Source organism: Camponotus floridanus, unplaced genomic scaffold, assembly GCF_003227725.1.
Source record: "Camponotus floridanus strain SB8 unplaced genomic scaffold, Cflo_v7.5 scaffold73, whole genome shotgun sequence".
In the NCBI taxonomy this organism is placed as follows: Eukaryota; Metazoa; Arthropoda; class Insecta; order Hymenoptera; family Formicidae; genus Camponotus; species Camponotus floridanus.
The window spans coordinates 54,935-71,733 of record NW_020229842.1 but is presented as its reverse complement, the minus strand read 5'-3'; the positions used below and the strand labels follow the sequence as shown (position 1 = coordinate 71,733).

At 25.5% G+C, this 16,799-nt stretch overlaps 2 protein-coding genes across 2 annotated transcripts; one reads left to right on the top strand and one right to left on the bottom strand.

Moving 5' to 3' along the window:
- The first annotated feature begins 1,037 nt into the window (after positions 1 to 1,037).
- LOC105251057 (soluble guanylate cyclase 89Da) lies at positions 1,038 to 11,854 on the top strand. The gene is made up of 13 exons (XM_020027444.2): positions 1,038 to 1,358; positions 6,068 to 6,267; positions 7,104 to 7,297; positions 7,673 to 7,806; positions 8,324 to 8,560; positions 8,681 to 8,883; positions 8,968 to 9,075; positions 9,404 to 9,572; positions 9,655 to 9,798; positions 10,089 to 10,242; positions 10,444 to 10,553; positions 10,957 to 11,043; positions 11,689 to 11,854. Exons 1-13 carry the CDS (start codon positions 1,317 to 1,319, stop codon positions 11,809 to 11,811), a joined length of 1,905 nt encoding a protein of 634 aa, XP_019883003.1. The 5' UTR covers positions 1,038 to 1,316; the 3' UTR covers positions 11,812 to 11,854.
- Positions 11,855 to 12,458: 604 nt separating this feature from the next.
- Positions 12,459 to 15,192, bottom strand: LOC105251050 (trypsin-1). Its single transcript, XM_011257554.3, has 7 exons — positions 14,996 to 15,192; positions 14,406 to 14,565; positions 13,945 to 14,128; positions 13,634 to 13,842; positions 13,226 to 13,428; positions 13,043 to 13,097; positions 12,459 to 12,889 (listed from the first exon to the last, which is right to left on the bottom strand). The coding sequence occupies exons 1-7, from the start codon at positions 15,062 to 15,064 to the stop codon at positions 12,765 to 12,767; spliced, it is 1,005 nt and encodes a 334-aa protein (XP_011255856.1). The 5' UTR covers positions 15,065 to 15,192; the 3' UTR covers positions 12,459 to 12,764.
- Between the last annotated feature and the right edge of the window lie 1,607 nt (positions 15,193 to 16,799).

The following is a 16,799-nucleotide window of genomic DNA, read 5'->3' as shown; positions in this document are numbered from 1 at the left end:
AAAGGAAAATTTATTTGTTTACACCACGCAAAATCGATATTTAGTCAATCTTTCTTCTTCGAAAATGATATGTGTACGGAATCGGAAATTGATTGGCTATCGCATCGCTTTTTCCGAAGCGTTGTGATGTTCAATATGTAATGTGTCAATAAATTCCATTTCTCTTGTAACAAACCTATCGCACAAGTGTGTCCAGAGTTTTTATTTTTCTTGAAATATTTTTCTTAAAATATAATAAAATATAATAAATACAAAAATCTGAATATCACATATGATTTTATTTTTAAATGTAACTAAAACTGAGATTTAAAAATGCTTCAAAGATTTAAACAATCTTAAAAAAACAATTTCATTAATCGATAAGTAATTAAAACTGAATTTTCTTGATAGTAAAAACATATGAATTTGAAAGATTTATTTAATTACAATTCTTAGACAGAAAAATCAAGAAATATATTAATTTTTTTGAATGTATAAATATATTTAAGAAATAATAATATAGAAATAATAATAATAAGAAATATTTAAAAAATAATATTAAGAAATAATGTTCAAACGATATTTTAATGCTACATATATATTAAAAAATTTAAACAAAATTTTTAACTACGTAAAATATATTAATATTTTATTCTGTGATAAATATACTTTATGATTGATTCCATCATATAATAATTAATATTGCAAAATCATATATATTTGTTTCATATAGAGCTATTTTTAGAGTTACTATTTTTTATATCACTACTACTTATATATAAATCTTGTTGATATAATTTATATATTGAAGTTATATTTATCTTTTTATTAATATAATATTGTCTAACTGAACGATATCTTCTTTTCTCTTATCAATTTTTCTTGCAACGCTTTCTTCCGAACAAAGTTGAGCGTTTATTTATTCAACTCGAAACATTCAGGTGTCAACTCCTCCAGAACACAGAGACAGTCTGCGCACGCTTCGCGTTGATCTCTCCAACTTATCCTCGCTGGGTTGAGTAACTCTCAAGCTACAGTCGAAACTAGATTTTCTGAGCGCCATACGGCTTCCCTCTCTTCTCTGTTACAGGAGGTGGCATATTATTCAGATGACATTGGGCACATGCCTTAAGATTCGATGGCGCGAAACATTTGTCTTCCAAACGTCGTAATTGCGATGAAGCAAGTTTTGTAAGACAATGCGAAATATTTTGCTCCGCATGTGCTATAAGATCGCGAAGAAACTCTTTCATAAATTCGCTGAATACGGAATATTTCCGCGATTTAATTAAGGAACTGCCTAGACAAATAAAACGAAAATTCGTGATCGTGCCAAGATGTATGGAATGCTGCTGGAAAGTGTACAATATTTCGTGCAGGTCGGTAAAGTGAGAATATATAGAACTGACATTATGTTTTTCGCTAACTTGGGATGTACATTTCGCATATTTGGAACACATATTTGAAAAATGATTAAGTTTAAATTGAATTTTTATTTTCCCACTTCGTGATTTTTTACGGTAAGTAATGTTCTTTTATATTCTTCTTTATTAACTTCTTATTTAACATTTATTTATTTATTTTTTTTAATAAAATGATTTACAGTGATCCTATGCATATATACACATGTATTATAATCTCTTATATGTAGTGTGTGTGTGTTCATACACACACACACATATAGGAATTTTACTATTAATAAGAGATTTTTTTAAATATTTTTATTTTATATATTCTTACAACAATACATATACTCAAAAGAAATAATATAGATTTATTATATATAATCTACGTATAAATAATGTACGTAATTAATTTAATTTTGATATGCTGCAAATGTATCGATAATCTCTATGAGTTTTTATACTAAATACTTCTTATAATTAAGAAGTTCAACGAATTCTGCATAATTTTAAATTTAATAAGTGTCCCAAGTTAGCATACTTTTTACTTTATTATAGAAATATATTCTTCTCAACTTTCCGTCAGAATTTTTCATCAGATCTTTTAGTTTATATTTGCTATATTGCATAAGCTATATTTAAAAATTAAAGTAGATAATTTACTAATTTTTGGTTTTATGCGTATAGTTATCGAACAAACATTTTCATTTCTTTATATTTTGAACTTTTGACTTTTCTACGAATAATATCACTGGTTCTCATAAAACTTGTGTAACTATATGTAGTCGCATAAGTTTTACAAGAACATAGTGGCGCAGCTGTTCCTAGAAATGTCTAAAAAAGTTTGTATTGTGTAGCTTCACTAGTAAAAAATAAAATTTTACCACTTGATATTCCAAAATATTTAAATTATTACACAATTTTTTTTACTTGACTGTTTAAATATTCTTTTTCTTATATTAATAATAAAAGTGAATTCTTTTTCGCTCGTTTCACGTTCACATAAAGATACGCTCGATATTTTTTGCGTCAAAGAACATTATTTATCTTTTAACTGCGCAGATTTTATCTCATCATGTCTCTTTGTCCTTTTTTTCCAGATAATTTATTTTAAAAAATTTCTAATGAGGGATAAAACCTAATAAATATTTATTGTATATTAAAATTAATTACTAATGTAATAATTTCTAAATAAATCTCATATTCTATTAGAACTATAATCTTCTATTGTCAAATATATAAATATACATATAAATAACGTATGTATAACAAAGTTTTTTATCTTATTTAACTCACATTTAAAGTTTTATAAATTTTTATATTAAAAAAAAAGTTTAATACAAGCATAAATATTGTAAATAAAATATTCCTGCTTTATGTAACATATTTATAAATTTCACAAAGTTTAATTATATTTACATTAATTTGTTAAATATTATATAACCTTAATATACTATACAATCTAATAATAAATTTCCGAATATATTTTTCTTAAAATTATCTACAATTTATACTTTTTTTGTATAAAATAAATTAACTATAACTAAAATTAAATTCATTTATCAATCGAAAATATAATCATTTTAGAGTATATCCAATTTCCTACAATTAATTATATTAAGCAAAAATTTTTTTACAATATATTAATGATATTATCGTCTTCTTATGAGTACTTCATTTACTTTAATTAAATAGTAAGACAGTTTAATAATTAGCTTAAAAGTAAAAAATTTAATGAAGTATGGGTCATCAAAAATCTATTATCATAAAATGTATTATGAGAGATGTATTTGATATAAGATTATTACATAGCACTTCTAATTCAAACACAATTAATTTCTATCTAAACAGAGGGTCCCTTGTTTACTCATATGATTATAATTTGGAGAAGAAAATAAGAAAAGCCAATTCTTGTTATAAAGAAACCTCTAATTTGCAGGAAAAATTTAATAATTTTAATGGAACTTACAGATTATTAATTTGACATAAATATTACATATATATTTTATTGTGGAATATATATATATATATATATATATACAGGATAGACCATTTTAATCAATACACGCGAATATCTCGAAAAAGAGAAGTATTTTTGAAAAATGTTTCAAATAAGTTTTATGATTTTGAGGGGGAGAAATAATGACATTATTAATTTTATTATAGATGGCTGCACTTTAGAGATTTTATCATGGAAGCCATTTCTTTAAATGAAAGTCGATTTTTTTTCGAAATAAAAGTTGTAGCTGGCACTGAGAGGAATTCAACGGTTTTTTATTTTTTGAAATTGGATCATTTTTCACTGAGATACAGCTGAGATAAGCTTTCAAAGTTTAAGTGAAAAACTTCCACGCCCACATACAGTGTACGTATTTTGTAATTCCAAACCACTCTCCATTTGTGTGTGTTCCTATCCATTATCTGAACTGGTTCTATTTGTTTTATTTGATGATCAACTAGCTCCAGACCGATTGATACGCATTTTCTCGCGCTTAGTATTATCCAAGATGAACGACGTAGACGTGGCGGAACTTTTATCTCTTTGAGGTGCTTGATTTACGTGAGTCCCCTTGCCTTTCACAATTCGGGGTAATGCTAAGCGCGGGAAAATGCGTGTCAATCGGACTGGAGTTAGTTGATCATCAAATAGAACTAATAACATAAATGGAGGGCGGTTTGGAATTACAAAATACGTACACTGTATGTGAGCGTGGAAGTTTTTCACTTAAATTTTGAAATGCTGTATTTCAGTGAAAAATGATCCAATTTCAAAAAATATAAAACCGTGAAATTCCTCTAATTGCCAGCTACAATTTTTATTTAAAAAAAATCGACTTCCACTTAAAAAAATGACTTTCATGATAAAATCTCTAAAGTGGCGTCATTTACAATTAAATTAATAATGTCATTATTTTTTTCCCTCAAAGTCATAAAACTTTTGTTTGAAACATATTTTGAAAAAACTTCTCCTTTTCGAGATATTCGTATGTATTTATATAATATCTATTGATTAAAATAATCTATCCTGTATATATATATATATATATATATATATATATATATACAGTATATATATATATATATATATATATATATATATACAGTATATATATATATACAGTATATATATATATATATATATATATACTGTATATATATATATATACAGGATAGATTATTTTAATATATATATATATATATATATATATATATATACATACAAAAATAACTATATCAGATGTTTAAATTATTTATTAATATAATTAAATTATTTATTACATAATAAAAATATATAAATAAATATTAAAAAACGTCGAAAATTATTTACAAAGTTTAATTAACATTGCAGTTGCAAAATTGTAATATAATTAAAACTTTAAATTTCTTTTATTCTTTAAGCGCTAATAAGTCAGTATTTTGTGGAATTTAATTATGATTATATATATAAGTTTCGTAAGTTAATGATTTATATGACATATTAATTAGGAAGAACTCAAATAACATTATTTTATTCATTGACGTCATATTATCAATATAATCTATTAAATTAACATATCCCTTTGTCTCGCTTTCTTGGATCGTTCCAAATTGATACACCTATTTGTAACATATGTCACGTATTTGCTAAAGGAAATGCTTCATAGATATGTATTGAATAAAGTACTTGAATATGGATGGAGACTTAAAAGACTTCCTTTTAATTTGACACCTTAATTGTATGAAGTTTTAAATAGCATCATTCTATTAGCACGTAAGGTCAATTATTGATTTGTGTTAATATCTTGTATTTCTTTGCTCTTGCCGCTTTCAATAATTATTTAAATGCTTATTAATAATTATATACTTTAATATAATAATATATTCTTATTTATTTTCTATATATAAACTTTTTTTTAATAATATTCTATTATTAGAAGTATAAATAATAACATACATATGATAATATATAATTACCAATTCTAATTATAGAATAAAAATAATAATATAGAATAATTAAAATATTTATACACAATATATTGTCTGTTATCACATTAAAATTTCATAGTCAATGTAAAACTTTTATAAAAATTAATTATTAATGTATAATATCCTTTAATTTTTTCACTTATTAAGTTGAACTTTTCATGCATACTGAATTTATTTCAAATTGAACATATATTTTTGTAAAATTTAAAATATTCTAGAAATACTGTACATATATTTTTATAATTAATCGTACTGAAATATTTTCGTTTGCAAATTTGCGTGCTCATTTGCGATATGGTTTCTGAAAGCTCTTCTCATTAATAGTCATATGTTCGTGACCGCCTATCATTTTAGTAAAAGAAACAATAATTGGCCTATGCAGACTGGGAAATTGGTTTGATTATCTGAATCAATTTATAATTGCCCTATGAAATCTTATCTAGCATATTAATCGACATATTATTATAGATATTCTTCTTTAACATACAATATCCTATATTTAGCATGTTATGTACTTTATAAACATATTTGTTATCTATGTAATTCTATTCTATTTAAAAAAAAAAGTATAATTTTTGATGTTATTCAAGAGAAAAAGAAAGAGAAAAAAAGAGAGACAGAGAGAAAGAGAGAGAGAGAGAGAGAGAGAGAGAGAGAGAGATTTAATAACTGAAGAGAGAAAGTATGAAATAAAATACAAGCACAAAATTTCTTTATAGTTAGAATTTGGCGAAGAAGTATGGCTTCACATTTTGGAGAAAGCTGATTGTAAACACATGGTTTTTAATACAAGACAAATATATTCTGATGAGCTAATGACTAATTTGGCCGCAGCTCTTGCCATATATACTGGTGATTCTATGGATAACATTATGCAGTTTTTTGGAAAATGTTTTGTTAGATTTTTCAGTAATTTAGGGTAAGTTATTAGTCGAAATTTTTCATGTACAATTGCCAAATAATTTTATATAATTTCTGAAAAATTATTATTTATTGAGACTACATAACTATTAAATTTAAACTTGAACTCACAAAATACATGTCTATTATATTAAAAATTGTGAACTGAAGAAATGTGCAAACTAATGTAATCTTGCATATCTATAAATCTCAAATCATAAGTGGAAACATTTTATATAATTATATTTTATAAAATATAATTTTATATAATTATATTTTATAAAATATAATTTTATCTGATTTAAAAAAGAAGGAATTTTCTTATAACATTTAATTAAAAAAAAAAAATATATATATAAAATTATGTTTATTATATAATTTACTTCTCTTTATTAAAAATAATAAGTTCTCAGCTTCGAAAATTTATTATTAATTTTATAATTAATTTTTAAGTATTTATTTCATTATATATATAAATTTTATATATCTTAGCACTTTTGATATTTGCATCAGTTTCTTGTTTTCAATTACACATATTTTACGATTACAAAAAATTGATCAAAAATCAAAAGATAAAATTTTATTATTAATATTGGAAAACAAAAAACGGAAACATGTATAGAAATTTAATAAATTATACATGCAACGATCACATTTTATTATTAATATTAGAAAACAAAAACGGAGCATAGAAATTTAATAAATTATACATTATACAACGATCACACACACGCGCGCGCGCGCGCGCGCGCGCGCGCACACACACACAAGCCACCTATATGTTTCTTGAATACTTATATTTATATAAAAATCAAGCTAAAATTTACATTTATTATGCTTAATTTATTTTATTAGATACGATTGCACTGTAAAAGCAACTGGTCGTTATTTCTGCGATTTTTTACAAAGCGTTGACAATATTCATATGCAAATGAGATTTACATATCCAAAAATGAAGAGTCCTTCTATGTATACAACACATGTCGATCCACAGGGAGTTGTTCTGGTTTACAGAAGTACTCGACAAGGCTTTACACATTATTTTATGGGTAAGAATTGATTACTTTCCTTTATTACATATTTCTTGAAAATATTTTTTCTAGAATCTTATGTGAATTAAGTAAAATTATAGCATGATATTTTATAATACTAAATTTAATAATTTAATAATTTTCCGCTTATAAAATATTGTGCTTATTTGTGTAAAAAAATTAATCATATCACGATTATCATGATACATGAACGCGCACAAAATTAACTTTGAAATTTTTTTACATAGAAATAGGTATACATATAAGTTATTACTCATCAGTTTAATTATGTTTTTTCTATATATATATATATATATATATATATATATATTCTATATTCATACATATATAAAAATATTCTATTAATTATAATATAACTCTACTCTCTTACAGGACAATTATTTCAGATAGCAAAAGAGTTATACAATACAGAATTAAGTATTAGAGTTTTAGAAAGTTCAAACAATATTCCAGGATCTCGAAACGTAATGGTTAAGTTCCGTATTGATTTTGATAATCATCAATATGTAAGTTTTAGTTTTAAATTTTATTATAATTTCTTCTTTTCTAATAATGATATATATACTATTAGCTTGTAGATAAAAACTTATTAAAGTGAAAATAAATAATAATAAATCATATTTTGATTTATACTATATTGTTAAAAGTAAATGATATACATACAGTGGAAATTAACAATTAAAAACCCATTTGCTATGAGATCAGAGGAAAATGCAACATACGTGTGGAAAGTCCATATTTTTACTTTATTTAATATAAGCCTATCAATAGTCAAAAATGCTCTCTGCAATATTTCTGACAATCCTTAATATTTTGGATAGAATCTTAACATTCTAATGTAAATTAGTGTGAAATACATATAGCAATATAAAATTCTAATTAATTAATAAATATGAGTACTAAATTGTAAGGAGATATTATTTAATACTGATATTTATTAATTAATTCGAATTTTATTAACTATGCCGTTTGAAATAAATTTAATATTTAATTTATAATTTATATTACATTTAAAATCACTAGATCACGAAGAATAACACAATAAAAACTACATTAAACCGTGAATTGCCACCAGTTTCTTGCACATTTTTCTTACGCCTTTTTCCATTTGGCGTCGTGATGAACAAGGATATGCGAATTCTAGGAGCAGGTGATAAACTGCTCCAAGCCTGGGGTGGTACCACGTCTATTTTAAATAAGCATGCTATAGAAATATTCAAATTAAGGAGACCCAAGGGAATTTCGTTTACATGGGGAAACGTAAGACTCGCAAAACGTAGATATTATACTTTGAAAGCTGCAATAATTAATTTTCTAAAATAATATAAAACACATAAATTGTAATATAAAAAAATATATTTATAAAATTTATTTTTTTAGATAATGTACTTACATTCAGTGATATTCGAATTAGAACTCATTAGAGCGAATGATCATCACTCCTCGATAAATTCAGACAGTACACCGAGTACAAGCAGTGGTTTAGATAGGCGTGGAAGTCAAGGTGCGAGGAGCATCTTGTTGAAAGGCCAAATGAGATATATCGAAGATATTAAAGCGATTATATTTCTCTGCAGTCCTTTGTAAGTTTTCTCCCAGTATCACTATGATTTTATTTTCCAAAAGATAACAAATCTGTAATAACTGCAACTGTTCTCCTATAATAGAATCAACAATTTGGACGAACTTCTTAATATGAGTTTATATTTGAACGATCTAAATCCTCACGGTATGAGCAAAGAACTGGTACTAGCAGGATGGCAACATTGCGGAAGGTGTATTTCATCAAATTTTCATTTATCAGAAACAATATTTAAAAAATACATAAAAAATTAGATATATTTTAAGTAAAAAAAACAATTTATTATTATTAATATCATTATTATCGTTATTATTATCATTATTATATTTCTTTATTTCCCTATTTATCGTATGTTTAACTGCGCTAACAAATATTCATTTAACATTTTGTAACTATATTTACAATTAATTTTAAGAATTAATTTCTATATACTTTTAACATATATCTCTCTATGTAATCCAACAAAAATTATTTTATAAATAATTTTCTGTAAATAATCTATACTCCCCTTTTACTTGAAGACTGGAAATGATGTTTGAGAGAGCAGAACAAAGATCAGCGGAATTAGAGAATAGCTATGCACTACTGGATCGATGGAAAAATAAGAGCGACGAACTTCTATATTCTATGATTCCACAAACAGTAGCAGATCGATTACGAGCCGGAGCCAGTCCACTAAGCACTTGTGAAGTATAAAATCAGATTTTAAAAGTTTCCGGTCCTCTTCTCGATCATATCTGATAAGAAATATTTAATGATACTTTACTTTTAGTCATTTGAGTCAATAACAGTTCTTTTCTGCGAATTATGCGACTTTGATTATTCAACCATTGAGGGAGCAATGGATATCGTCTTATCAATGAATGCTGTTTTTTCCTGTTTCGATACTCTAATGGATCAGTTTAACGTTTACAAAGTAAGATTATTACATATTTCACTGGAATAACTAGATAATATATCATTAGAGATAAAATTTGACTAATACGAGGTAATATTTATAGAATCTTAATCCGATCAGGTAGTAGTATTAATTCAATATAAATTTCCTGTGCTCGAATTGTGAAGATAGCTTATCTGAATTTTATCAATAAATTACGATCATAACAATGTAACATCGGAAGAGAAAAGTTACATTACTTAAATATAACGTACATATAACGTCATATTTATGTACGTCATATTTATTATTTATGATTGTCATTACAGGTAGAAACCGTTGGTCGCGTGTACATGGCAGCTAGCGGGGCACCAGATAAAAACGAAAATCATGCGCAAAATATCGCCGACGTTTCTCTACAACTTATCGAAAATGTTCGATCTCTCGAATTATCTTCCGGATTAGACATACGAATCCGTATAGGTAATCATATACACAGTTGTTTGACTTTTGAGTACGATATTATCTTATATGATATTTTGAATACGATATCATCTCTGAGAAATATAACTTCCTTTATTTAACGTTTATTAAATTTTATTTTCGTAAAGAATAAAATAAAATCGTACGATACGTCAATACGTACTAAATAGAGATAATAGAATTTCTTTTGGAATTCTTCAGGAATTCATTCCGGACCAGCAGTGGCTGGTGTGGTAGGCATTAAGTTACCGAGATATTGCTTCTTTGGGGATACTGTTAATACAGCTTCCAGAATGCAGACTACTAGTTTGGTAACATAATTTTCTTTGTCTTTAGATAACAATATAATATAATATATAAAAAAAAACACATGATAGAATATAATATATTGACAATATAAATAAAAACAGAGGGCAAGTTTAACTAATATATAAATTATTTTCTTTTTAATAAATTATTCTTTTTTTAACTCAAATTTGTATATGATATTAAGAAAAGTAGAGATTAAAGTTCAAAAGTTTATTGACACATAGTAAATAATACATTACATATTATATATTACGTTTATCGTATCAGTTTGTCTTTTTCTTACATCATATAGATATTCAAAAACATATTCAAATATATATTCAAAAACTCTCTTTTATATTTTTATTATTTTTTTCTTTTTGAGATCTTTTTGTGTTCTCTATTTAATTATATTGTATGATATAGCCAGGAAAGGTGCACATTTCTTCCAGTACCAAAGCTTTGTTACCTAAAGATCGTTATCGCACCGAATCACGTGGCGTATGGGTAAAGGTTTGTATTATAAAAGTTTTTTGCGTAATAATTAAGTAATAGATAAGTATTTCTAAATTTAATACCAAATTATAATAATATCAATATTAAGAATATTTAAATTATATATATATATATATGTTCAAAAATTATAAAAGCCTTCTTATCTAAAACAATATGAAAATTGTATTCCTATGTATCAAATTTAAATTTTTAAATGTTTCTCTCTTGTTCCTGTAAAGTTGTCTCGTTCATTTCGGACTTACGCTCTTATGCTGAAGCCTCAATATATGTATATATGTATATAATATACGGGATGTCCTCAATTTAAACGTCAAAACTTCGGGAGCGTGTAGAAGAGGCACGATAAACTAAGAAAAAAAGTCCTTTCTATTGCTCGTTTTTGCTTCATTTTGAAGAAAATCGTAAAAAAAGAAACAAAAAAATTTTTTGAAAAAAAGTTTTTTTCATTTATTTATTTATATTATTATCTATCTTATCTTAGTGAAAATTTTGTTCAAATTGTTGATCTCTTGCAGCAATGCAGCTTTACACGCTCCCAAAGTTTTGACGTTTAAATTGGGGACCTTGTATACACATATATATATATATATATATATATATATATATATATATATAATGTTAAATATTATTATTTATGTGAAGGGAAAAGGAGATATGGAAACGTATTGGTTACAACCAGCAGCAAATAATGAATCGAAACAAGAAATTAACTCGTCAGATGATGAAAATGCAGTAGTTGAAGGTCTCTTAGTTACTAGTATATAGAACTTTAATATTTAAATAACTAAAGTCCATATATAATTCCTTTATGAAGAAGATGTGTATCTTACATGATAAAAAAATCGTTTTATTTTAATATAAAAAGGTAAATATCTTTAATATATTCAAATCTTGATATCCATATGCAATGCAAAAGCATTTGTTTAAATTCCATAAAAAATCATTATCACATGAAAAATTTAAATTACGTTTACATTGATTATATATTTCTGTCTTATCAATATCATGCTATCGAATTGCACATTTTATATTGCCATTTGTCTTCACTATGTAAATCGCGTTACAAATAGTGTACGTGAGTTTTCACTGAAATACCAAATCGTTTGATTGAAAAAAACAGAGAAAGTCTTGCGACTTTCTTCCTTAATGTATTTACTTATTGTGAGTATTGATCAACGTAAAGAGGAGCGCGCGTGCCTTAATTTTTAATTGCTATGTGTACTTTCATGTACCTAATGTAAGATGTTACAGAGTCTCACATTATGTATAATTGTTCTAAATGCAATTGTAAAATATTAAATTATCTTAATTAACAACAACAATACTTATACAAATATATGGTAAAAAATCAATAAATATGAATTAAATAATTATGTTACGATGCGATGAATTTTGAGTATACAATAAAATTTTAAACTTTTCAATCCTAATAATGTGAATGTATTACGTAAACCGCGATTGTTGCAGATATTAATATATCTATTATAAAAATATATTATTCCATATGATTCAACCATTTTAATGTAATGAAATTTACTAACGATGCATCTAATTTTCGAATGTTACATTTTTCGAAAAATGTTAATAGCTAGTAAAAATTGTTAACTACGTACGTGTTTCATTATGTATTTATTAGCTATTTTCACGGCCTGTATTGAGTATTTCTCATTATTATCGAATAAATGTAAAATTAACTGAAATAAATATATCAGTCTATATTAATTGTTGTGACAATAACAACCATCCTTCGTATTATGTTCAATCCATGTGAGAAATCGATTTGTTCTGCAATAAACTCCGGGATAACCAGGTCGCGCACATCCTTCTCCCCAGGATACAATTCCTGCAAAATTGAAAAATTTAAACTTTTAAAGTTGTTTAGCTTATGTCACGTGAAAGTATTCCAATATTTCGCGAAAGTTTCCTTGCATCTAACAATTTCTTGAATCTCACATATCTAAATTGGATAACTAACTCAATTCGAAGTTGAACTTACCAACTACATAGTTAGCACCATTTTTTTCTACGTGCAATGGACCACCGCTATCTCCCTAATAATATAAAAATTTTCATATTATTCGCATTTTCGCATCATCGTTATTTTTTTAATTTACCATACATATATGTGACATGTATCAATAGCGGACAAAATAGAAGTCCGGTACGATTTTCTGCTTACTTGACAAGAATCTTTGCCACCTTGCTTGTAACCCGCACACAGCATATTATCTGTTATTTTATACGATGGATAGCTAGTAGCGCGACATTCCGCGTTTGAAAGAATGGGAACATCAACTTTTTGTAAATGACTTGATACTGATCCACCTTCTTTGGTAGCGCCCCATCCAGTCACTGTACCTTTTTCACCAGCAAAGGTTTTTCCTGAAAACAGATAAACAATATATAATCTATCATATGATTAAATTTACATAGTCAGTTATCATCTCATTATCTTCCTCAGTTTGTTCAAGATTAATTTTATGCAAATTTGTAATATTTCCAAGATCCAAGAATTATATATTTGACATGTTTAAAAAAATAATATAAATTATTTTTTGATAAAACTAACTTCGCTTATAAAAATTACCTTGTTCCGGAAGACAGGCAGGTCGCATCGAGCCCTGGAACTTGATAGGTTCCTTTAGCTTAATGAGTCCAATATCGTTGTCGTAATTAACATTCGAATAACCACTGTGTTTGATCGTCTTTTCTACTTTAAAATCTTGCGTTTTGCTTTCATTAGTCGAATTCCAATCGTGCTCCAATATTCGGACAATCAGTTTACTTGGATCAAATCTATGAAAAAGAATTTAATTGATTATCGATCAAATTCTTGTATATATTTTGCATAGATATGTTTAGCGATAATCAGAAAGTGACATAAATGAGTAAACTTACTTGTGAATGCAATGAGCTGCTGTCAACACGTATCGTGAATTTATAACTGTACCACCGCAATAAAATTTTGCGGTCCTCAAATAATTGGTACTCAAATACATCAATAAAGCCACCCAAGGATACTCAATAACGAGTGTTTCGTTGCCTCCGACAATACGATTATGTTTGTTTGTCAAACCGCACGCTATAAATAAAGAATTATTATATAAATATATTTTATTCTCATTTTTTTCTCTTTTTCCTATTCTATACATACTATTTATTTTGCTTCAATAAAAAATTTACAAAATTAAAATGAGTAATTTTTATATATATTTATAAAATAAGATTATTATATATAATATCATTTTGTGAATCTTTTTAATATATTTTCTAATTATAAAAATAAATTAAAATTATGTTTAAAATGAGAAAAAAAATAATTATACAAATATAAAAAAAAATAATAAACTCAAACGTACTGCATGTTGTACATTTTTCTGCTTGTGAAGGTTCTGTAACTGTTGGTGGTTTTGGCGCCACTATATCTGCCAACCAATCCCAGAATCCTTTCTCGTTATTGATTACATTTGTATTATTCAAATTTTGTTCTTCCACGCGTAAAGTGGAAATTGTCTGCAACTATTATTTAATATACATATTAATATGTATATTCTTTATAAAATATTTAGATTAAAAAATCTTATATATATATATATATATATATATATATATATATATATATTAAAAATTCTTATAGTTTTAATATTTGAATTATCATCTATATATCTTTAAAATACCGATATCTTTATATAACTGTTGAACAGTGAAACTTTTCGCGAGTTAAATTTAAGAAAACTTAATTCTCTTTCGTAATTTAAAATCCATTTTGAATTAAAAACTTCGGAAGCCGTACAATGAATCTGGAATATAGTTTTATGATTTGTGTATTCCATGTTTCACTTTTAAATACATTATTTTATATTTGATTTTATCATAAGTTAATTGAAGAAATGTTCATAATCTGTCCATAAATATGCGAAAATGCCACATTATTAACATATTTCGATACCTTATTATCAATTGTGGTCGTTTTTGCAAATACGGCAAATATTAATAACAATATAAATCGAAACAACATTATTTCTTGCACTTTAAAATATATCACTAACGACAATACTGCGGTATTTCTTATTGAGCACTGCGAAAAGAAGTGTTAAACCGATCTGTTCCACAACACTTCCTGCCGAGGCGGCATATACTTTCACACAAGCCTTCGATTCGGTGTCACGTCTTTATTTATACGGAATAGTGGACAAGCCGGTAGCAGGAGTGAAAATTTAGGCTAGCGATATGTAAATTTACTTCAAACAAATGTCGTAAGCACATAACAGATCTATTAAACCTCGATCGATTCGTAAAAGATAGCGTATCTTGCTCAGCTGATTCTTTTTTCTTCTCTCATGATTTCTCTTTTAAAAACGGTATAAAAAGGCGAAGATAAATGTTTTAGTTAAAAGAAATTTATTGAAAAGCAGAGCTTAAAACTTACACAAACATTATAAAAAATATGTTTTTTTGCATTGAAAATCTTCTAAATATTTTTTTTAAATCGCACATACAAATATATTCTTGTTGAATAATAAATATTTTCAAAAATTTATGAGAAATGTCTTTTTATCTATCAAATTTTTTTTTCTTAAATATAAAATAAATACATTATTTACAAATGTTTTAGTATAAAGTGGCTGCAATAAAATAATACACCTAAATAATTTATATATATACATATATATGTATATAAATTATTTAGGTTATTGTTATATATATATATATATATATATATAACAATAAATTATTTAGGTATATTATTTTATTGCAGTCTTTCCATTAAAATGTTAGGAAATAATGTATTTGTTTTAGATTTAAGAAAAAAAAATTTGATAAATTAAAAGATATTTCTCATAAATTTTTGAAAATATTTATTATTCAATAAGAATATATTTTTATGTGCGACTTAAAAAATATATATAAGTATATATAAATTTAACATAAACTATGAAATAATTTTGTGCGATAACTTAAATTTATTCAATTTTCACATTTAATTTTTAATTTTCTTCAACTTTTAACGTCAAATATTGTAAGGAATCCATTCGTATAAAAAAATTTCGACGGATGATCTAAGGAGAGTAATTCCGTTTAAAAGAACTGAATCTCCGATAGATATACGTCGAAATATGAAATGATAACATCGTATCCAGTTTGCCTTTTATATGTCCCACAACTTTTATTTAAATAATTATTTCTTAACTATCTACTGTATATATTCAGATGTATGTTATTTTATTTTAGACACCGAAAAATAAATCTGCTATGAAATTATATAAAATGTGAGTTTCTGTAGTTCAAAACAAATGAAATAAATAAATTAAAATAATATAGTGTTTAGGAAATAGTTTTTGAAAGAACTGTTAAACTATTACATATACATACATAATTAAACAAATCAGTTTTAATGGCAATATGAGTCAAGTGTCGATCTTATAACAGTTATTTATTATACAAATAAATAAGTATGGAACAAATTACAATGAAAAGATTGCGAACATCTCGACCCTATTTTTGAACCCTCTTCAGCACAAATGTGATGAAAAATAACAAAGATTTCATCGGAATCAATTATAAAGTGTGCCGCCTAAAGTAAAGATAAATGTTTCGGTATCTCATTATTTTGACGATGCCTGTAGTAAAATCAGTCAAATTTGTCAAAGAAAAGTTATGTAAAATTAAAAAACAAAGAGTAAAAAAAATTAAATAGATAATGTAAACTAAATCTTCTTCTAAATCCTATAACTATGTTTACGACTATGTCT

Coding starts and splice junctions, on each gene's coding strand:
- LOC105251057 (XM_020027444.2), top strand. CDS start 1,317: ATGTATGGAATGCTGCTGGAAAGTGTACAATATTTCGTGCAG. Junction 8,561..8,680: donor TTTCGTTTACATGGGGAAAC/GTAAGACTCGCA, acceptor TTATTTTTTTAG/ATAATGTACTTACATTCAGT. Junction 8,884..8,967: donor ATATTTCTCTGCAGTCCTTT/GTAAGTTTTCTC, acceptor CTCCTATAATAG/AATCAACAATTTGGACGAAC.
- LOC105251050 (XM_011257554.3), bottom strand. CDS start 15,064: ATGTTGTTTCGATTTATATTGTTATTAATATTTGCCGTATTTGCAAAA. Junction 13,098..13,225: donor GTGGCAAAGATTCTTGTCAA/GTAAGCAGAAAA, acceptor TTATATTATTAG/GGAGATAGCGGTGGTCCATT. Junction 12,890..13,042: donor TGGTGCTAACTATGTAGTTG/GTAAGTTCAACT, acceptor TCAATTTTGCAG/GAATTGTATCCTGGGGAGAA.